Source organism: Salvelinus namaycush, unplaced genomic scaffold (genome assembly GCF_016432855.1).
Source record: "Salvelinus namaycush isolate Seneca unplaced genomic scaffold, SaNama_1.0 Scaffold41, whole genome shotgun sequence".
NCBI classification, from domain to species: domain Eukaryota; kingdom Metazoa; phylum Chordata; class Actinopteri; order Salmoniformes; family Salmonidae; genus Salvelinus; species Salvelinus namaycush.
This window is the reverse complement of record NW_024061098.1, coordinates 240,053-262,696: the sequence shown is the minus strand read 5'-3', so window position 1 is coordinate 262,696 and position 22,644 is coordinate 240,053. Positions and strand designations below refer to the sequence as shown.

The following is a 22,644-nucleotide window of genomic DNA, read 5'->3' as shown; positions in this document are numbered from 1 at the left end:
GAAATCCAAATCAATGAATTACAGTGTACATAGGGATAAACAAAACCTGATTGGATTTCATATAGACTTTCTAGGTTGCCTTATTGACAGGGTTGTGCTTTAAGCCTGCTTTATGTGGTTGTCAAATGCTTCTTTCTGAGAAAAATTGTTTCGATTAGGTTTTCACTTCACGATAATTACCAGAAAGCATTGCCTGGGTTTGGATACATATCAGAAGATTACAAATGTCAAAATAGTTAGACATTTAAATTTAAAAAAGCTTTTTAGTGAAACACAACAATACCTTTCTGGGAACTACCTTTCTGTGAAATGGGTAGGCCTTATCTGCAATCAATGGCCTTTTAGATTTTAATATTTGTATTCTCTTTTCGCAGGGTCTTCCAAAACTGGCCTGCAAGTCGGACAAATCTGAGGCGAAGTCGGACGGGAAATCCGCCGCCTCTACGGAGAGACCGCTGAATCTTCATCGTCCTTTGGCAGACGGCAAAACGCATCATGCCTCTGGGAAGAAGACGCCCACGCCCCAAACCAAGTCTCCTACCTCCTCGCCCTCCCCTCCTGCGCCCCCATCACCGGAACCCAGCGTGGAAGCCGCTACTAAACCTCCTGGGTACACTTACAGCAGTGAGGGTCTGAGGGAGAAGGACCGGGGTGTTCCTAGTTGGGGCGCTCCTACTGTCACTGAGAAACTAGCGCAACTCATCGCCACCTGCCCTCCCTCAAAGTCCACCAAGGTGAAACCCCCCAAAACTACTTCCTCTCCCACCACCCACACCACTTCTAATTTTATGGCCCCCACCCCAAAGCAGCGAGACCGCGCTATGGCCAACAGGGCGACCTATTCTAGAGCGGTCCACCTAGCTCCACCCCCTCCCGTCTCGCGCCCTCCTGGCCGCCCCTATGGCTCCCGGAACAATAAAGACAATGTTTTGGAGAAGTCATCCACCCCGCCTGGGAAAGAGGAGGCAGATGGGGCCAGCAAGTCTGGCAGCAGCAACAACAGCAACAGCAGTCGCAGCAGCAGCCCCACATTAACTTACGGTGGCGGCAATAACCGCCAGGACAACAACGACAGCAACAGTAATGGCGCGAAGCCAATACAGTCACGTCTTACTCACTGCCCACCGCCTCACTCTGTCTCCTCCTCTTCCCCCTCACCACCTCGTTTGTCATCCTGCTCCTCTTCAGAGAAGAGGACGGGGAGCGGGCCAAGTCGCCAGGGCTCCCCTGCCTCTCAAGGACACCACTCCCGAGACCGAGACAGTCCCTTCCAGGCAGAGGAGAGGGAGAGCAGTGAGAGGGAGCAGGAGCGTGACCGGGACGGCCCCAGAGACCGGGACGGCCCCAAATGCTCCCTTCCTTCAGCATTAGGCAAGCAGGAGGCCAAGGACAAGGGGGCTAATCAGTCACTCAGAGGGGAGAGAGGCAAGAGCTTGAGCCCCAGTAAACGCAGTCCCAACACCATTAAATGCAATCCCAACCCCAATAAACGCAGTCCCAACAGGGAAAGAGACGGTCACACCAGCGGTACCTCCAGTCCCCCGGAGTCTGTGAGACGGACTGCCTCGCCACCAGAGCCCGCCGGCAACCATTCACCCCCTCCTCTCAGAGACGAGTCCCCTGGATACGAGTCACCGGGCTCGCCCCCAGAGCAGGAGAACAAACCCCTGAAGAAGCGGCGAGGCAGAAAGCCCCGCTGGACCAGAGTAGTGAACCGGACACAGAGGGCGGGCCAGTACAGCCCCGTTGACCAGTGCGAAACCATCATGCCTTTATTCTCCTCAGGCCTTGATACTCCCCCGCCCCTACGCAGGCCTGTAGGACGGCCTCCTAACCCCAATAAGGTCAAGCCTCCCGCTGTGTCTCAACTCTTTCCTCAGCCAGCCAGGAAAAGGGGACGGCCCAAGTCTAAAATGCCAAGGCTGGATGCCCCCACTCGGGGACGTCCCCCTCACAAGCTGGCCCCCTCTAAGGTATTTTCTTTACACAGGTCGAAAGAGGAGCAGGACCCCCCTGTTCTCCATCCAGAGGTAGATCTGAATCCTCCCAAACCTATGCCCAGGAAGCGGGGGCGACCCAAACGCCTGCCCCCGACCTTGCCGCAGGAGGGTCAGCCCCCCACTCTGGCACCGGAAGCGGGGGACGGCAAACAGTTCCGGACCAAGGGCAACGGGCAGCTCATCATGAAGACTATCATAGGCAAGATCAACAAGATGAAGAGTGTCAAACGCAAACGGTTCCTCAGCCAGATCCTATTAGGACCAGGGTCCGGACCAGAGCAGGAGCCCCCCAGAGGAACTGCCAGTGGGGTGGTGGGCCAGGTAGCAGCTGCAACCCAGTCTCTATCCTCCTTGGCTGCTTCTTTCGGAGGCAAACTGGGACCCCAGATCAACGTAAGCAAAAAGGGGACGATATACATGGGGAAAAGGAGAGGGCGCAAACCTAAAGCGCCAACAAATCTCTCGTTGGCAGCTCCAACACCACCCACCGAGGGGCCTTTCCTGTCCCCAAACACCACGTCGCCCCTCCACCACCGTCAGTCTCAGCCGCAGCACCAGCTCCCGTCTGCCGAGGTGTTCCCCTCCCCCTCGCTCTCCCAGTCCAGCGGAGGCCAGAGCCCCATCAGTGACTCCTGCTTTGTGGCGCCAGGGGCAGTGCACTTCCTGACGCACCCGCACTTCCACAGCCACGGCCACCACTCGTTCCCCTTCCCTCCCCCGACGTTCTCAGCCCCCTCCCCTCGCACTCTGGGCCCTCTGGGCTCCTCGGCTGCCGTGGCCTCCCAGAAGAAGTCGTGCCGTGGCTACCATCACCACCACCATCATTACAGGCAGCACTACCACTACCGTAAGCTATCCCCTCCTAGGCCCCTCCACCCCACCTCCCCTGCACCTCTGAGTGAGCTGAAGGAAGCCACCCCCTCTCCTGTCAGTGAGTCTCACAGTGAGGAGACTGTACCCAGCGACAGCGGCATAGGAACAGACAACAACAGCACTTCTGACCGGGGTGAGAAGGCTGGTGGGGCAAGTGGCCTAGGTAGCGTGGGGATACCACCTGGTATGGCCAGTGGACTGCTAATGCCAGGGGTGATGGGCTCAGCCGTGGGGGTAGGGGTTGGGCTAAACCCTTGCGGTGGACTAAGACACTCGTCCTCACTGCTGCTGGAGCACCCCTCGCCCTCTCCGTCACCACTGGGGGCGAGGTCCTCACCAGACCCCCGCAGGCCCCACCTGGCGACCCCTCCCTCTGCACTAGTGGGCCACAAAGAGAAACACAAGCACAAATGCAAGCGCCGGAGCCACGGCTGCCCGGGTTACGACAAGCTAAAGAGGCAGAAGCGCAAACGCAAGAAGAAGTACCTGCAGCTGCGCTCCCGGCGCCAGGACCCCGACTTCCTGGCCGAGCTGGATGAGATTGTGGTGAGGCTGAGTGAGATCAGGATAGCGCACCGCACCCCGGCGCTCAGGCTGGGCAGTGGGCTGGGAATGCCCCCGGGAGCTGCAGGGGCGGGCAGAGTACCAGGGGCGGTAGGCAGGGCCACTGGGGCCATAGGAGGCGCTGGCGGCCCCCCTCCGCATCACTACCTGCACAGAGACTTGCTTCCAACCATCTTCAGGATAAACTTCAGCGGCTACTACTCCCCCCACCCCTCGTACCCCTGTGACTCTCTGCACTATGTCCGCAAGCCAGACCTGAAGAAGAAACGCGGGCGCCCTCCCAAGCTGCGGGAGTCCATGTCAGACGTACCATTCGTTCATGGGCTGGGGTTCCCGCTATCTAGCGGTGGGTTCTACCACCCATCCTACAGTGTTCCATACTCCTCTGGTCCCCTTGGCCTGGGCTACTACAGAGGATACCCCCCAGCCAGTGCCCTGTACCCCCATCACCAGAACTCCCACTCTGCTCCATCCCACCACTCCCATCACTCCCCCTCCTTCCCCCCACCACCTCCCCCGTCCTACGTGCACCACCACCACCCGTCACACCTCCTGCTCAACCCCTCCAAATTTCACAAGAAGAAACACAAGCTGCTGAGACAGGAGTTCCTGGGTGGGGGCCGGTCTCCCGTGCTCTACCCGGCAATGTCCTCAGAGCTGTCGTTCGGCTGGCATCACAAACACAAACACAGACACAAACACCAAGAGCGCTGCGCAGAGGACGACGGGGAAGAGGGAGGAGGAGAGAGCCGAGGCGGAGCCGAAATTTCCGAGAGCCCGGGGTCAGGAAGGGGAGAACGCGGGGCCGGAATGGCCGAATCTCTGCAGCGCTGTCGCTTTGGAAGAGACTCCACCCCTACTACCACCAGTGCCAACAAACAAGCCACGGCCACCTCGGCCAACTCCCCTTCCTCGTCTTCCTCTTCCTCAGCCGAGAGGTACAAGCGCAAGGAGACATCCCTGTCTTTCCTGGGGCCCTCTCGCCTGGCCCAGGGCAGTGCCAGGCCCAGGGGCCACCAACACGTCGAGTCCTGGTTCAGGATGGGCAGCACCGAGGCAGACTACGCTAAGCTCTCCCGAAACCCCGCAGCGGTCGGCCAGGGCCCGTTCACAGACGGCCAGGGAGAAGATCCAGCGGGCTGCTCAGACAGCGAAGAGGAAGACGAGGTGCCCCTCACACCCACAGACGAGGCGGATCCCAAGTCCCAGGACCCCCCGCACCACACCAACCTGTTCGCCACCGCCCTGACCCCTACCTTGCTGAGAGGAGGCCGAGTCAGGAAGGGAGGGGCGGCAGAGAGTTCTAACTTCACCCGGATGGAGCGGATGCTGAGAAAGGAGCACTCCACGTTAGCAGAGAGGAGAGAGATGGGTGAGTCATTGTGACAGGGCTTTCTGTTAGAGAGCGATATGGTGAAATACAGTGAGCTCCAAAAGTATTAGGACAGTGAAAATGTTTAGTTTGTTTTGTCTCTGTACTCCAGCACTTTGGATTTTAAATTATACAATGACTAAAGGTTAGTGTAGACTGTCAGCTTTCATTTACAAACTTGTTGGATGCATTTGCTGTTTGTTTTGGTTGTGTTTCAGATTATTTTGTGCCCAATAGAAATTAATGGTAAATAATGTATTGTGTCATTTTGGAGTCACTTTTATAACTTTCTCACTCTCACTCTCACATTATTCACGATTCATTCAGGATTATCCATCATCATGGTAGCATCCACATTCATGTAAAAGTGTTTATAAACCTATTCTATTCTTATTTACACTGAACAAAAATATAAACGCAACATGTAAAGTATTGCATATTTTTGTATATTTACAGAAATATAAGCGCAGCATGTAAAGTGTTGGGTTTCATGAGCTGAATGAAAAAAATCCCAGTAATTTTCCATACGCACCAAAAGCTTATTTCTCTCAAATTTTGTACACAAATTTGTTTACATCCCTGTTAGTGAGGATTTTTCCATTGTCAAGATAATCCATCCACCTGACAGGCTGATTAATCAGCATGATCATTACACAGGTGCAGCTTGTGCTGGGGACAATTAAAGGCCACTGTAAAATGTGCATTTTTGTCACACAACACAATGCCACAGATTTCTCAAGTTTTGAAAGAGCGTGCAATTGTCATTCTGACTGCAGGAATGTCTACCAGAGTTATTGCTAGAGAATGTAATGTTAATTTCTCTACCTTAAGCCACCTCCAACGTCGTTTTAGAAAATTTGGCAGTATGTCCAACTGGCCTCAACCGAAGACCACGTGTAACCACGCCAGCCGAGGACCTCCACATCCGTCTTCTTCACCTGCGGGCACATTGGTAGCCAGGTTGACCTGGCTCCCCTGCCCAGTCATGTGAAATCTATAGATTAGGGCCTAATGAATTTATTTCAATTGACTTATTTCCTTATATGAACTGTAACTCAGTAAAAACTTTGAAATTGTTGCATGTTACATTTTATTTTTGTTCAGTATACATTAAAAATGACACTACATTATTAACATACATTTCTGTTGGGCACAAAATAATCTGAAACACAACCAAAACAAACAGCAAATGCATCCAACAAGTTTGTAGTCACAATGTAATAATTGCATGCTAGGAATATGGGACCAAATACTACACTTGACTACTTTAATACACATATAAGTGAATTTTTCCCAAAATGGGGGGGATGATGTACAAAAACTACTGTCATTTCTAAACGGTTCGCCCGATATGGATCAAAATACCCTCAAATTAAAATCCCTGTGCTATTGCTCTGAATGTGATTTCTGCACCAAAATCTTTCTTTGTACTTCTTTGGAATTTAACCCAAATTGAATCTGACATTGTGAAGGTTTTTGAATTGTGTACCAAATTTACTTTAAAAAAAAGTTCTGCTGCTAGTGCCTCAAGAATTCAGCTTTCTATTTTGTTTGGATGATGTCCGCTTAGTTTCATTTCTTGGCAATAAGTGAGCACTGAACATGGTTTGCGTCCCAAATGGCATCCTATTCCCTTTATAGTGCACTACTTCTGACCAGAGCCCTGGTTAAAAGTAGTGCGCTTTATGGGGAATAGGATGCCATTTGGGACGCAAACCATGTTCAGTGCTCACTATGCCATATGGTGGTTTGTAAAGTGGTCACTGCATGGATACAAAACCCCGGAATCAATACTGTCACTCATGGTTATGCATACCAGGCCAATTTCAAGATATCTCTGCTGAATCTCAGTGTTCAATGACTCATTATAAACGGGGTGGTTCGAGCCCTGAATGCTGATTTGGCTGAAAGCCATGGTATATTAGACCGTATACCACGGGTAGGACCAAAAATGACTTTTTACTGCTTTAATTACGTTGGTAACCAGTTTATAATAGCAATTAGGCACCTCCAGGGTGCGTTGTGTATGGCCAATATACCACAGCTGACTGCTGTATCCAAGCACTCTGCGTTGCGGCGTGCTCAATAACAGTAGTCCTTAGCCGTCGTATATTGACCATATACCACACCCCCTCGTGCCTCATTGCTTAAATTTATCCTTTAGAAATCCCTTGGAGGAACACAATGCCATCCCCTGTATGTACATCTACCCTCCACCGGCCCTGACATTAGATAGCCCTAACCAGTGATTAAGGGCTCGGCAGCAAAACCCCCATAATTACTTAAACTGGCCCTGCTTTTGTGTGGTTGTCATTGTAGCCTTGTAGGATGTCCAGCGAGATGTTCTATTTCCATAAGAATAGTTGACTCGCCGTGATAGTTGAGCTGGACGTTTTGTTACAGGGTATGTTTGGTAGGCTTCCCCATCAAAAGCTATCAAACTGAAAGGCTGCGTGCGTCTCTGTCTTAGATCCCTGTGTAAACACTATTAGCTCTCAGCTAATATAGATGAACAGGGAAGACTGGGTGATTTGGGTAATGATTCGGCTCCATCAAGCTGCCTGGCTGCCATTGACTGAGATAAGTGTGTGTGTACTCTATGTGTGAGAAGGCCAGGTACGCTCGGTGGAAGGCTCCTGGTGAGGCGGCATGGTGTAGTTTGAACCCAGCCAGGGTAATCCAGGATTAGAGCTCAGGACACAGGGTCGTTCTGCGGTCACCACCACCATGGAGGTAGCCTAGTAGGCAGGGAGGCAGAGGGTGGGATAAACCACACACAGGAGTGTGAACCAGAAGAGGGGAGAGGCAGCAGGGTGGATGCTGGAGTGGCTTGGTGTCGATTGGGCAAATTGACACAGTCCCCCTTTACTTATAGTAGGACCGTTCACAAATGTGATGGACGTAATGCAACACTTTATGGCTTGAAAGGAAAAGCTGAAAAAGTATGAAGTCATTGTTCATTACGTGACATAGTATTTCAGTTTGCTGAGGTGGGCTTAGCCTATATGTTTATCCATAATGAGCTGCATTTTGGTGAGGGAATTGGCAGTGGATGTCAATGGCAAATGTAGTAATTTCCTTTCAATTTAAGGTTAAGCCTTGATAATTATTAGACAGCATTACAAGACCGACAGAGGAAATATGTTGGCCTAACAGTGGAACTAAGCTAGGGCTTGGAATGGATAATAAATATACGTTCATAAGTGTCACGCTGCAGCTTATTCCTATGTTCATCATCTAATTCCCCTCTCTTCTCTTTATTTGTCTGTTTCTGTGCAGGCGGTACATCAAGTGTCCAGACCCGAGCCGACCACTCTACCCCTGAGGACCACCTCAGGCAGCAACACCACCACCCTCCTCTGTTCCACTCTTCCTCCTCCGCCTGCCTCTCTCACTGTGGCCACAACTCGCCATCCCAGGGCTGCTGCCTGGACGATGATGCCTCCCCGCCACACCACTCCCACCGGGCCCAGCCCTCTAAACACAGCCTGCACCACGTCAACAAGATCCTCCGTGCAAAGAAGCTTCAGAGACAGGCGAGGACAGGCAACAACATGGTCAAGAAGAGAGGCCCCGGGCGCCCCAGGAAGCATCCCCTGCCTTCCCCGCCCCCGTCGCCGCCCCCTCTGGCCGAAGTGACCCAGACCAGGCACCGGGAACGTGGAGGAGGAGCGTGGAAGGGGGACACTGTGACGGACGCGATCGAGTCGGTGGTCCAGGGCCAGTTCAGGAAAGGCCAGAAGAGGAAGCACTGGGAGAGAGACAGGGAGGAGGAGGAGGAAGAGGAGGAGGTGGAGGAACGAGCTCTGGACAGGGAGGAGAACCTGGGTGGCCTGGGGGTGAGGGCCAGTGCTGAGGGAGGAAGTGGTTGGCTCACCCAAGAGGAGCTGCACCGCTTTCGCAGGTAAAACCACCACCACTACAGGCCAACACGTGATTGTAGCCTCAATGTTGAGAGTGGAGAACCGTGATTTTGTTGCAGCTTACTTCCATAGGCAGTGCTAATCTTAGATTTTAGCAGCTATATATATATATATATATATATATATATATATATATATATATAAAAACTGAGTCTTTGTTCTATTTTAGTGCTCTGGAGGGGAAACCAGATGGCCCCTCCTCCCCGGAATGTCCGGGCACCGTCTCCATGGAACAAGCTCCACCCATGCCTATAACCAGCCAACGGGAAAAGAGAGCAGCCAGGCCTCCAAAGAAGAAGTTCCAAAAGGCGGGTCTCTACTCTGATGTGTACAAGTCGGCAGAGTGAGTCCCATAATAGAGAAACACAGACATGTCAAATCTGGATATACCCGTTTGCTTACCAAAGGTCAAACCTGGAATATTTAAGGGCATATATGGACATCTCACTCTCTTTTTGTTCCTGTTTCTCTTTCAGTCCTCGTAGTCAGCTCCTGCAGATGAAGAAAGAGAAACTGGAGTACACACCTGGGGAACACGAGTATGGGCTTTTTCCTGCCCCTATCCATGTCGGTGAGTGTTCGTGCCTGCAAGCACACACACATACACACACACACATACTTTGTCATGACTATGTTACTTCATTTGTCTCTCCCCCCTTTCAGGAAAGTACCTAAGACAGAAGCGCATTGATTTCCAGTTGCCTTACGACATCTTGTGGCTGTGGAAACATGACCAGGTGATCACTGCTAAGTGTTTTCCCCCTCAGAGTCGACAAGCTATAATAGCTTTAATAGGGATTTGTCTTATCTATATAAGGATTTGTCTCTTTTATGATGTAAGGCCTGCAATAGACTAGCGTCCTGTCCAGCAGGTGTACTTGAACATCAAGCTGCCTCACGATACATAAACATGAGATGGGCTCCTGGACTATGAGCAGTTCTAGCTCGGACAAGGCTACTTACTTATGATGTAATAACCTACATTTCTTGGTGGTTTTAGCTCTACGAGAAGCCCGATGTCCCCCTTTATAAAAAGATCAGATCAAGTGAGTACACAGTCTTAAGATCCAGTCGCTTAAATTATAATGTAACCAAACGATATTTAATGCTGTGTCCCAAATGGCACCCTGTTCCCTATATAATGCACTACTTTAGACCAGAGCCCTATTGGCCCCTGGTCAAAAGTTGTGCACTATATAGGGAACAGGGTGCCATTTGGGACGCTGCCATGGTCTGGTCAAGCTATTGTGTATATGTCCTTGCCTTGTGTAACTGTAGACGTCTATGTGGATGTGAAGCCTGTCTCGGGTTATGAAGCCACCACCTGTAACTGCAGGCCTTCCGGGGAAGCCATCGACAGAGGCTGCCTTGACGAATGCCTCAACAGGTATAAACACTGGTGTTGGAGACTAAAATCCCAGGCGTGCTATGTTTATCTACAAGGAAAATGCTTTCGACCCTGCTTGGGTCTTCAATTCTACATAAATGTTCAGAAATCTGCCTTGGAATAGCATCTCAAGATGTGAATTTAATTTAATATGAATAAATAATCTTGGTGTCTCCCACTTGGCTGCAATATAAGTATTTCCTCCCACTCCCTCAGGATGAGCTTTGCCGAGTGCTCCCCCGGCACTTGTCCATGCGGGGAGCAGTGTGACAACCAGCACATCCAGAGGCATGAGTGGGTGCAGTGCCTGGAGCGCTTCCGTGCCGAGGGCAAGGGCTGGGGCATCCGCACCAAGGAGCCCCTCCGCTCAGGCCAGTTCATCATCGAGTACCTGGGAGAGGTCGTCAGCGAGCACGAGTTCAGGTGAGATAGATTTTAATGCATGTATTGATATGTGGGTTATTCATATTATTACATAAACTCATCAAAAAAAAGAAACGTCCTCTCACTGTCAACTGCGTCTATTTTCAGCAAACTTAACATGGGTAAATATTTGTATGAACCAAACAAGATTCAACAACTGAGACATAAACTGAACAAGTTCCACAGACATGTGACTAACAGAAATGGAATAATGTGTCCCTGAACAAAGGGGGGGTCAAAATCAAAAGTAACAGTCAGTATCTGGTGTGGCCACCAGCTGCGTTAACTACTGCAGTGCATCTCCTCCTCATGGACTGCATCAGATTTGCCAGTTCTTGCTGTGAGATGTTACCCCACTCTTCCACCAAGGCACCTCCAAGTTCCTGGACATTTCTGTGGGGAATGGCCCTAGCCCTCACCCTCCGATTTAACAGGTCCCAAATGTGCTCAATGGGATTGAGATCCAGGCTCTATGCTGGCCATGGCAGAACACTGACATTCCTGTCTTGCAGGAAATCACACACAGAACGAGCAGTATGGCTGGTGGCATTGTCATGCTGTAGGGTCATGTCAGGATGAACCTGCAGGAAGGGTACCACGTGAGGGAGGAGGATGTCTTCCCTGTAACGCACAGCGTTGAGATTGCCTGCAATAACAACAAGCTCAGTCCGATGATGCTGTAACACATCGCCCCAGACCATGATGGACCCTCCACCTCCAAATCGATCCCGCTCCAGAGTACAGGCCTCGGTGTAATAACGCTCATTCCTTCGACGATAAACGCGAATCCGACCATCACCCCTAGTGAGACAAAACCGCGACTCGTCAGTGAAGAGCACTTTTTGCCAGTCCTGTCTGGTCCAGCGATGGTGGGTTTGTGCCCATAGGGTGACATTGTTGCCGGTGATGTCTGGTGAGGACCTGCCTTACAACAGGCCTACAAGCCCTCAGTCCAGCCTCTCTCAGGCTATTGCGGACAGTCTGAGTACAGTACTGATGGAGGGATTGTGCGTTCCTGGTGTAACTCGGGCAGTTGTTGTTGCCATCCTGTACCTGTCCCGCAGGTGTAATGTTCGGATGTACCAATCCTGTGCAGGTGTTGTTACACGTGGTCTGCCACTGCGAGGACGATCAGCTGTCCGTCCAGTCTCCCTGTAGTGCTGTCTTAGGCGTCTCACAGTACGGACATTGCAATTTATTTCCCTGGCCACATCTGTAGTCCTCAAGCATCCTTGCAGCATGCCTAAGGCACGTTCATGCAGATGAGCAGGGACCCTGGGCATCTTTCTTTTGGTGTTTTTCAGAGTCAGTAGAAAGGCCTCTTTCGTGTCCTAAGTTTTCATAACTGTGACCTTAATTGCATACCGTCTGTAAGCTGTTTAGTGTCTTAACGACCGTTCCACAGGTGCATGTTCATTAATTGTTTGTGGTTCATTGAACAAGCATGGGAAACAGTGTTTAACCCTTTACAATGAAGATCTGTGAAGTTTTTTGGATTTTTACGAATGATCTTTGAAAGACAGGGTCCTGAAAAAGGTCTGTTTCTTTTTTTGCTGAGTTTAACTTCTCTAGGATAGGGGGCTGCATTTTCACTTTTGGATAAATAGCGTGCCCAATTTCAACTTCCTTCTACTCATCCCCAGAATATAAAATATGCATATTATTAGTAGATTTGGATAGAAAACACTCTGAAGTTTCTAAAACTGTTTGAATCATGTCCGTGAGTATAACAGAACTTATGTAGCAGGCAAAACCCCGAGGATTAACCATTCAGATTTTTTTTTTTTAGGTCACTGTCTGTTCAATGAGGTTCATTGGGATACTAGATTTCTAAGGGACTTGTTTGCAGTTCCTACCGCTTCCACTGGATGTCACCAGTCTTTGGAAATTGGTTGAGGTTATTCCTTTGTGCAATGAAGAAGTACGGCCATCTTGAATCAGTGTAACATTATGTGTACTGTTTGAGAGTTGCGCAAGACTAGAAAAGTAGCGTTAGTTTGTTGTCCTCCTGTATTGAAAACAGATAGACCCGTCTTCAATTTGATCGATTATTAACGTTTAAAAATATCTAAAGTTGTGTTACAAAAGTAGTTTGAAATATTTTGGCAAAGTTTACACGTAACTTTTGAGATATTTTGTAGTGACGTTGCGCAAATTGGAAGCTGTTTTTTTCTGGATCAAACGCGCCAAATAAATGGACATTTTGGATATATATGGACGGAATTAATTGAACAAAAGGACCATTTGTGATGTTTATGGGACATATTGGAGTGCCAACAAAAGAAGCTCGTCAAAGGTAAGGCATGATTTATATTTTATTTCTGCGTTTTGTGTTGCGCCTGCAGGGTTGAAATATGCTACACTCTCTTTGTTTACTGTTGTGCTATCATCAGATAATAGCACCTTATGCTTTCGCCGAAAAGCCTTTTTGAAATCTGACATGTTGGCTGGATTCACAACGAGTGTAGCTTTAATTTGGTATCTTACATGTGTGATTTAATGAAAGTTAGATTTTTATATCATTTTATTTGAATTTGGCGCTCTGCATTTTCCCTGGCTTTTGGCCAACCACATATCCCAGAGAGGTTTTAATGCATCGAGGGGCAAAACATAAGTCACATTTTCACTTAGGGCTCTATTTTAACAAACCTAACGCAATGGTAAATCTTAGCGCTGGCGATAGCGCTATACGTTCAGGGGTGTGTCAAATGTTTTTGTTATTTTCACAACCTCAATTATGGGCTCAGTAGCTGGCGGTGGCCGGAAAGGGCTGGGTTTTGATGACTAAACAAGTTGTAGGTGTGTCGAGGCTTGACCCCCTCACTGGCCAATCAGAACGTGCTCCATGGCAAAAAATGTGGTTGCTTCAAATTGTGCATTTAGGGATTTTTTATATATTTTAAAACGATGAGAAAAAAAATCATGAAGTTACATGTGAATTTACAATGCAGATATGGTCCTGCGTATGACCTCTAGGGGGCAATGCAGTTCACTCTACCACTGTCATGGCTACCAGACGGCGCTCACCTTACTGCTGTCTCTGCGTTGCACCTCTCCATGTTCTCATTGGTCAGTACATGGGACATCATGTCCCACTTCTCATCAATGTGATGGCCCTTTGCAGTGGATGTATGACAGCGTGTCCATAGACATTAACAATCTGTTGTTAACCTGGGCTGGCACAATTACCGTATAACCTCGTAAACCAACGGTTATGGATGAAGACCATCATGAAAATAAAATAATTGTCATTACCCTTTAAACATTTTTTTTTGTGTGTGTTTGGAACCAACAGCTGACTGAAGATGGGACTGCCGTGCATTTGTGCGGTTGAGTCCATTTCTCCCGTAACATGGACTCTTAACAACGTGATTAAACTTTGTTGCTCCTTGCTGAAACAAGCAAATAACTATTCGGTTGCCTAGGCAACACCCCCCACAATGCAACAGCAGCGCACATAGTAATACAATGAATAGAACGTGCTTGGAACCTCTAACCCTAGCAATTTGACTGGTAAACTCATGGGTACACTCACAATGGCTGCCTGGTATTGTGGTGCAATAATTTCCATGGCAATGTAAAATGGTAATTCAAATGATATTAACTGATGTGGCTCATGCAATGGAATGTATTTTTTGTTGAATTAACAAATCATAGCACATATTTTATTTCCTGCTTTGCTCCTATGGGTACACTTGTAACCCATTATGCCATCACTAACTTGATTGGGGACCTTCGTTCTATTCATTCTATTTCTATGCCAGCGCATCCAGTCAGAGGAGGGGAGAAAATGTGCGTAAACTCCCCCGTTAGTTTTGTTGTTGCCATTTAAATGGTTATTACGGTGACCGCAGTCATTTGGCTGGCCAATTACCGTCATCCAAAATTCCATGACTGTCTCAGCCCTATTGTTAAGGTCGCGTATGGGCTGTTTGAGAGCACACACTTGTACTTGCAGAGCAGTCATTGCACAATTTCTCCGTCCGCTGCATATCAACTGCAATCATTTCTATAATCAGCACTGTGTCATTTTCTCACGCCGTCCATTATTGCACTTCTTTGGTGTGAAGAGCCTGTCAAATGTCTGTTTTCAGGGACCTGCGCTGCTGCCAGCAACGGTTTGAGTCTCACGGTGCCTCTGTTTCAGATGGTTAAGCATTGTACCTGTACTGCCATTAGCTCAATTCCACCTTTCATAATTTCACCACCTTCTCATTTAACTCAGTATTGCCATATAGGACTTCCCTGCTGTCGCTTCCCTGTCTCACTCTCTGCCATTTTTCCAACCGTTAACAACGATGACGTGATGAGTGCTTTATATCCGTGGCAAATAAAACAAAAGACTATAACTCTAATCAAATTGTAACGTATACGCTCGGAGTGAAACAAGTGCATGTGGTGAGTTTAATAATAAACGGAACATCGAACAATATAACAAGCACAAGTAACGTATAGACATGAAACACATAAACAATACTGACTGGGGAAGGAACCTAAGGGAGTGCCAGATATAGGGAAGGTAATAAGTTGTGATGCACCAATATGACATTTTTAGCCGATACCGATATCTGATATTTTCCTTGACAACAAAAAAACGATACCGATATTTAACATTTTAGCGGCCTTTTAAGCATTCTAGTACAGTTAAATAGTTAACACACACACATGGACGCAGCGATCTAAGGCACGACATCTCAGTGCAAGAGGCGTCACTACAGTCCCTGTTTTCGAATCCAGGCTGCATCACATCCGGCCGTGATTGGGAGTCCCATAGGGCGGCGCACAAGTGGCCCAGCGTCGTCCTGGTTTGGCCGGGATAGGCTGTCATTGTAAATAAGAATTTGTTCTTAACTTTCCTAGTTAAATAAAGGTTACACACACAAACATCACACTGATCAAAACGTTATTTTGTTGGCATTTACGTATGCCCCCATTACCAGTAAAACATAATCAAAACCTATTTCTTTCACTTACTTGCTGTGCTGTTTCATTGTTCATTTGTTCAGTCGCTTCATTCTCAACAAGGATTTCTATGGAACACCGTTTGGGTCTTTGCGTGTCAAAATAGAAAACAATGACCAGTAGATAACACTATTTGACTAGCCACAATAAGAATTAGCCACAATAGTGGACTTTGCGGTTAGCCTTCAAAATAAAAAGTATGTCATTGATAGTGAGGCAAATCAATATAAATAGTAGAATTATGCCATAATTGAATAGATCATGCTAAAAGAGGTTGAAATGTTGTTATATAAAATCAACAAAAGACAATAGTTTGTTAATTTGACAAAAATCTGTTGAAATCACACTGGATGGATTATACTTTAGAATTGCATTTGGGGCATCCTTATTTCACTGTACAGCCCTACCTATGTATTGTGGATCAATGACATGGGGTATCAGTCTACTCAGTGACACCCAGAGAACATTAACGTCGTAGCTTTATTGCGGGACTCTGAAACAACTGTGAATTGAGCCACATTTATTGTCAACCTATGTGTATTGAACACTATTCCAGAGGAAAAACAATACTGATAAATATATTGGGTATTGAGTAGATTGATTGAGTAGACTGATACCCCATTTCATTGATCCCCAATCCTTAGGTAAAGCTGTACAGTGCAATATGAACGTCCACACACAATTGGCTGACTGGGGAGGTGATTTGACACAGTCACATTTCTGCGATAAGAGCTACAATGCTAGTATTTGCGTAAACTCAGTTGTGTTCTGTGGGTGTCACCGAGTAGACTGATACCCCATTTCATTGCTTCACATTCCAACCTGGTTTAACATTATCTAGTCTAAATATGGCATGAATCCACCAATTATAAACTTCTTCAACACTTTCAAAAAGGTACTTTTATTTTGAAGGCAAACCGCAAAGTCCACTATTGTGCCTAATCCTTATTGTGGCTAGCTTCACAACACATAACCCAGTCCGGTCGAGCCTCACTAGCCAGATTAAGCTAGCTGGCTGCTTATAACGTTAGCTTTGGGCAACAGGGTTAAGTAGCTGGCTAGCTATTAATTTTCATGAACTGAAGTTCAATTTCAACAGGCGAACAACAAGTGGCAACCTAGCTAATACTTACTCACAATGATTCCTAAATCATTGCTAAGAATGAAAATGACTGCAGTTTCTACTGGTCATTGTTTTCAGGCTGGTTGTATTGGTGCTAGCTAGGTACCAAGCTAAAGCTAGCTACCCCAGAAGTTCTGGTCAAACAAACAATGCTTTATTACTAACGCGGTTTCGTGGCCGGTGTTTGCTTGTTTGCCGACTTTTTTGTACAGCTTTTACAGTGCTACTGTATCTTTTTTGACACGCAAAGACCCTAACAGCATTCCATAGTATGTATGTCTTGAAGCTAATAGCAGTGACGCTATTACTGTGTAACTCCGGTAGGGCAACATCTGAAAAATAGCGTACTTGAGATTGTGTACCTGTGCTTGACCAGTCGGCGAAAGCCAACATCACCCACGACAGAGAACGGTTGATTGTCAAAGGCAATGAATTCCAGTATCTTGGCTTTAACGGATTTCACCTTTTGAGTTGTCTCGCTGAAATGTTCTTACTCTTTCAAATGACTAATCTACTTGTTGACTGCTCGATCCACACAGCAGACATTGTGGGCTAAGTTATGAATGCTGTGTTGCACGTGTAGCGCAAAATTTTACGTGCCGCCATTACTGCATGTACCTACGTTATATAGGTATGCACGTCAGCTTTGACATCGGTTTTGCACATCGGCGTTAAATGTTTGCATTTTTAGCTAATATCGGCTGATTCCGATATGTTCACCTATATATCGTGCATCCCTAGTAATAAGTGAGGTACTGGAGTACAGGTGTGTCTGATGATGACGTGCAGGTGTGCGTAATGATTGATGCCAGGTGTGTGTAATGATGGATCCCAGGACCGGTGGCGTGAGTAGATGTGACACAAATTCTAATCAAAACAAAACAACTGGTTTTAAATAGGCTCTGTCTAAATACAGTTACAGGCACCATAATTGCTCCCCGTGGGCATATAATATTAAGGTAGACTATGGAGGCTTTTACGCACATCCAAAATAATAATGAAATCTGGCTAAAACAATAATTAAAAGGGGGATATCAGCTCATTGTTTTGCTCCTCCCAAACTTGATCTTTCGATAAAGCTTTGGTGATTCATATGTATTTCAAAGCAATCTCATGAGCCAAACCCATTATTGATAGGCTGGGCTTTCCATGGCACTGTGTGCACATGTAAGCCTAAATGTCTTTAAATGCATCACGTTCAAACTTCTATACAGAATAGGAGGCTCCTGTCAGTTGTATCCAGTGTCTCCCCTATATGCGTGCCATTCCACTCCAGGCTAGGTCCATCAACAACAAGACTCCCTGCGCAGGCGCACTCTTGACTGAGTGATAGCCCCGTAATAGCATAAATATAGGGATACTTAGCATAAATATAGGGATACTTAAAACATGAACTTAACAATTGGCACCCCTCCCACTTCAACGCAAGACCACTGATCTTAGACAGGTCAGGTAACGTGCGTTTGACACTTGCGCCTCCTTAGTGCCAGTTGAAAATAGAGCGCTTAGTCTCCCATTGACATCAATTTATAACTATGTGAAAATTCAACTTAGGGTTGAATTCGTAAATTCACTCTGGAGTGCCAGAGTGCGTTCTAGGCATTAGTAAATCCAGAGCATTGTCAGATTGTCCATTCGTAAATTCAGAGCGTTTCCTCCTCAGATCGTTCAGAGCGCACACTAGACGCTCTGGCCGAGGAGTAGGGTTGATCCGAGCGTTCTGACCTCACAATGCCAGTCAACCACCCAAGCTAACTGGCTAATTTTGGCTAACTTGCTAGCTACTTCCAGACACAAACTCCTCACTCTGACCATTTTTCTCGACCTAGCAGAGCTGGTTAGGGTGTTATGTTATCCTGAGCGTTGGGGACTGTAACTGTGCTCCTGGCAACAATTTAATAATGCTTTTTTTGCAGAGGTTTACTGACACCGGCCATATTCAACGGGTGTTGAGCGTTCGTAAATTCATCAGTTATTCTGCGCTCTGGCACACTCAGACGAGAATGCTCTGAAATCGGGAGTAGATAGCCAGAGCGAATTTACGAACGCACCCTTAAGTGGAAGTTAGCAAGGATTCGCCGCCAAATGTATTATTCTTTCATGTTAAATCACTATTATTTTTGTGGGCATTTTGAATGGTTCTATGGAGTTCATCTGTATTCCTAAACTCTGCTTTATATTCTCATATCCATGTCTTCTAATGTCCCTCTCTCTCCCCCCTCTGTGTGTCCTGTAGAAGTCGCATGATGGAGCAGTACTTCGCCCACAGCGGCCAATACTGTCTGAACCTGGACAGCGGCATGGTGATCGACAGCTACCGGATGGGCAACGAGGCTCGCTTCATCAACCACAGCTGTGAACCCAACTGTGAGATGCAGAAGTGGTAAGTTAGTAGGACTACTACTAATAGTACAACAACATGCCATTTCGCAGACGCTTTTATCCAGACCGTCTGAGCGGGAATAGAACCTGCGATCCTTGGCATTAAAAGCCCCCATGCTCTACCAACTTAGCCACACAGTTCAACTCTAGTAGTGTTTGGGGTTCACCTAGGAATGGTTTCCTGGACACAGACCAAGCCAACCGACATGCTTGCGCACTTGCTACTTACTGAAAAGCATGTTCAATGGATATTCTCCATTGAAAGTCCTTAGGCTAATGTCCAGAACACCACCTCTAGTACAGAAGACAGTCTGTTAATAATACACAATGGTACGTTTTACTAAGTGTCTATAAAGCTTGTTATTTTTTACAAGGAATAATACATGAAAGGTAGAACACAAGTTAAACCAAGGTTACGATATTGAAAGTAAGTAAAACAGGAGGACCTCAACATGTTAAACCCACCGTTTAAGTGAAGAGGAATTTCAGCAACTCTTGGAGGACAGTTGAAGTTAATAAAAAGCTTCTTTATTGTTAAAAGTTTTGTTAACCCCAAAAGGGCTTGAACACAGACCGTAAAAACGGTTAAGGACCTTTGAGAAAAGACACCTGTTTTCCTTCTTGAACGTCCAGTGAGTAAACTAGGACACACCGATCTAACAACTGTCTCTCTGTAGTGCTGTGGGATGTTGTGGCGTGGGCCTCGAATAAGAGATTCTACAGGGATAGAGCTTTTCCAGCGTGAGGCCAGTCCTCCATCTTGTCACAGAATAGCGATTATACGACGTTGTAGCTGGGGCCTTGGACACAGCTGTATTAGTGCCCCTAGACAATGTGCTGAAACTGCCTTTTGTGCTCCCAGAAAGAGTATATTATACAGCAAAGTGCAGCCTACACGGTTGTACCGTGCAGGGAGATTAAAAAAGTGTGCTCCCGAAATGGCACCCTATTCCCTGTATAGTGCACTTTTGACCAGAGCCCTATGCTCTGGCTGTGCCCTATGCTCAAGTTCAAATCATATCAAAGTTTATTTGTCATGTGCGCCAAATACAATGAAATGCTTACTTACCTTTTTTGCACTATTGGTTAGAGCCTGTATTAGGTGAACAATAGGTAGGTAAAGAAGTAAAAACAACAGTAAAAAGACAGGCTATATACAGTAGCGAGGCTATAAAAGGAGCGAGGCTACATACCGACACCGGTTAGTCGGGCTGATTGAGGTAGTATGTACATGTAGATATGGTTAAAGTGACTATGCATATATGATGAACAGAGAGTAGCAGCAGCGTAAAAAGAGGGGTTGGGGGGGGCACACAATGCAAATAGTCCGGGTAGCCATTTCATAGCCTGCCTGGGCAAATCTGAGTTCTCACTCTTCTTCCCTCGTGTCTGTTACTCCTGCAGGTCGGTGAATGGGGTGTACAGGATCGGCCTCTTTGCCCTCAAGGACATGAGCAGCGGCACGGAGCTCACCTACGACTACAACTTCCACTCCTTCAACACCGAAGAGCAGGTGGGTGTGGCGGCACATTAACCATTTTCCCCGATCCACTCCCAGTTACAGCCTCAATTTAGCCTTGTTCCAGATCTGTTTGTGCCGCGGCAAAAAATCTATCTTGGTCGTTTTAGCATTCAAGAGCACACTCCACTGGGTTTGGGTTTCGATCTCAATTTTCCCACACCGTTCCCTTTTCCTGTTTTTGGCACACACTTCACATTCCTTTACCTGTGTCACCTCTTACCTTGAACTTCTCTCCCCTTTCATCCCCCCTCTACTGCTGCTTACTTCTCTCGCTCTCTCTCTCTCTCTACTCCCCTCTCTTACTCTACTCCCCTCTCTCTCTCTACTCCCCTCTCTTACTCTACTCCCCTCTCTCTCTCTCTACTCCCATCTCTCTCTCTACTCCCATCTCTCTCTCTCTACTCCCAACTCTCTCTCTCTACTCCCCTCTCTTTCTACTCCCCTCGCTCTCTCTACTCCCTACTCCCCTCTCTTTCTCTACTCCCCTCGCTCTCTCTCCTCCCCTCTCTTTCTTTACTCCCCTCGCTCTCTCTACTCCCCTCTCTCTACTCCCCCCCTCTCTCTCTCTACTCCCCTCTTTCTCTCTCTACTCCCCTCTCTCTCGCTCTCTCTACTCCCCTCTCTCTCGCTCTCTCTCTACTCCCCTCTCTCTCGCTCTCTCTACTCCCCTCTCTCTCGCTCTCTCTCTACTCCCCTCTCGCTCTCTCTCTCTCTCTCGCTCTCACTCTCTCTACAGCAAGTGTGTAAATGTGGCTCAGAGGGCTGCCGGGGCATCATCGGAGGGAAAAGCCAGCGAATCAACGGGATGCCTGGAAAGACAGGCGGGGCACGGCGGCTGGGTCGACTCAAGGAGAAACGCAAGTCCAAGCACCAGCTGAAAAAACGAGTGCGTGTAAGGGAGAGAGACTAGAGGAAATGTTATATCAGGTGTCTTGCTACAATGGGTCTTTGATATTTACCGTCATCAAATGTTTTAACGACAGCGTTTTTATGGAGCCTAAAGGCAAAGAAATTGTACTCTGGTCCTAAATCAGTCAAGTTTTTGCCATGTCTTTAGCTCTGTAACCTAGAGAGCGGCTAAGTTTATTTTAAGGGCACTGTGTATGTAGAACAGAGTGGTTCTTTGTATCAAAGGAGCTTTTTGTGAGGTGGAAGGTTCGATAAAAAAAATGACACAATGGACTTGAATAGTGAGAGGGCTGGACTGAACAACAGCATAGGATCAGTACTCCTTTATCTCTAACTCTCCCCCTCTTCTTTTTTCCCAAGGAGGAGGATTCAAGTGACAGCAGCATAGGATCAGTACTCCTTTATCTCTAACTCTCCCCCTCTTCTCTTTTCCCAAGGAGGAGGATTCAAGTGACAGCAGCATATGATCAGTACTCCTTTATCTCTAACTCTCCCCCTCTTCTCTTTTCCCAAGGAGGAGGATTCAAGTGACAGCAGCATAGGATCAGTACTCCTTTATCTCTAACTCTCCCCCTCTTCTCTTTTCCCAAGGAGGAGGATTAAAGTGACAGCAGCATAGGATCAGTACTCCTTTATCTCTAACTCTCCCCCTCTTCTCTTTTCCCAAGGAGGAGGATTCAAGTGACAGCAGCATAGGATCAGTACTCCTTTATCTCTAACTCTCCCCCTCTTCTCTTTTCCCAAGGAGGAGGATTCAAGTGACAGCAGCAAGTTTTATCCCCACCTTCTTATGAAACCCATGTCCAACAGAGAGAGGTACACACACAGCACACGTGCCAAACACACCCCATCCGCCCTTCACACACACATACCCACGCCAACAGAACACACACACTCACCACTCTCTCTCTCTGTGGCTCAGGAACTTCGTGCTGAAGCACTGTGTGTTCCTACTGAGGAACTGGGAGAAGATGAGGGAGAAGCAGGAGCTGTTAAAGAGGGAAGGCGAGAGGGAGGCCAGTGGCAGCCTGTCCATCTACACACGCTGGGGAGGAGTCATCCGCGACGACGGAAACATCAAGTCAGGTGTGTGTGTGTGTGTGTGTGTGTGTGTGTGTGTGTGTGTGTGTGTGTGTGTGTGTGTGTGTGTGTGTGTGTGTGTGTGTGTGTGTGTGTGTGTGTGTGTGGAGTCAAAGGTGTGTGA

General features: G+C 47.5%; 1 protein-coding gene across 7 annotated transcripts in view; it reads left to right on the top strand.

Moving 5' to 3' along the window:
* The window catches only part of LOC120041142 (histone-lysine N-methyltransferase ASH1L-like), a 45,844-nt gene that overhangs the window by 6,723 nt on the left and 16,477 nt on the right, over nt 1-22,644 (top strand). For 4 of the 7 annotated variants that reach the window (XM_038986094.1, XM_038986095.1, XM_038986099.1 and 1 more), the window contains 13 exons: nt 375-4,809; nt 8,089-8,713; nt 8,902-9,075; nt 9,209-9,303; nt 9,396-9,469; nt 9,733-9,778; nt 10,011-10,119; nt 10,336-10,542; nt 18,864-19,010; nt 20,414-20,522; nt 21,268-21,423; nt 22,186-22,256; nt 22,363-22,526. In XM_038986094.1, coding sequence (XP_038842022.1) covers nt 375-4,809; nt 8,089-8,713; nt 8,902-9,075; nt 9,209-9,303; nt 9,396-9,469; nt 9,733-9,778; nt 10,011-10,119; nt 10,336-10,542; nt 18,864-19,010; nt 20,414-20,522; nt 21,268-21,423; nt 22,186-22,256; nt 22,363-22,526 — 6,412 coding nt within the window. The remainder of the gene's footprint in view (nt 1-374; nt 4,810-8,088; nt 8,714-8,901; nt 9,076-9,208; nt 9,304-9,395; nt 9,470-9,732; nt 9,779-10,010; nt 10,120-10,335; nt 10,543-18,863; nt 19,011-20,413; nt 20,523-21,267; nt 21,424-22,185; nt 22,257-22,362; nt 22,527-22,644) is intronic. The other 3 variants (XM_038986097.1, XM_038986096.1, XM_038986098.1) reach the window with 2 other exon arrangements.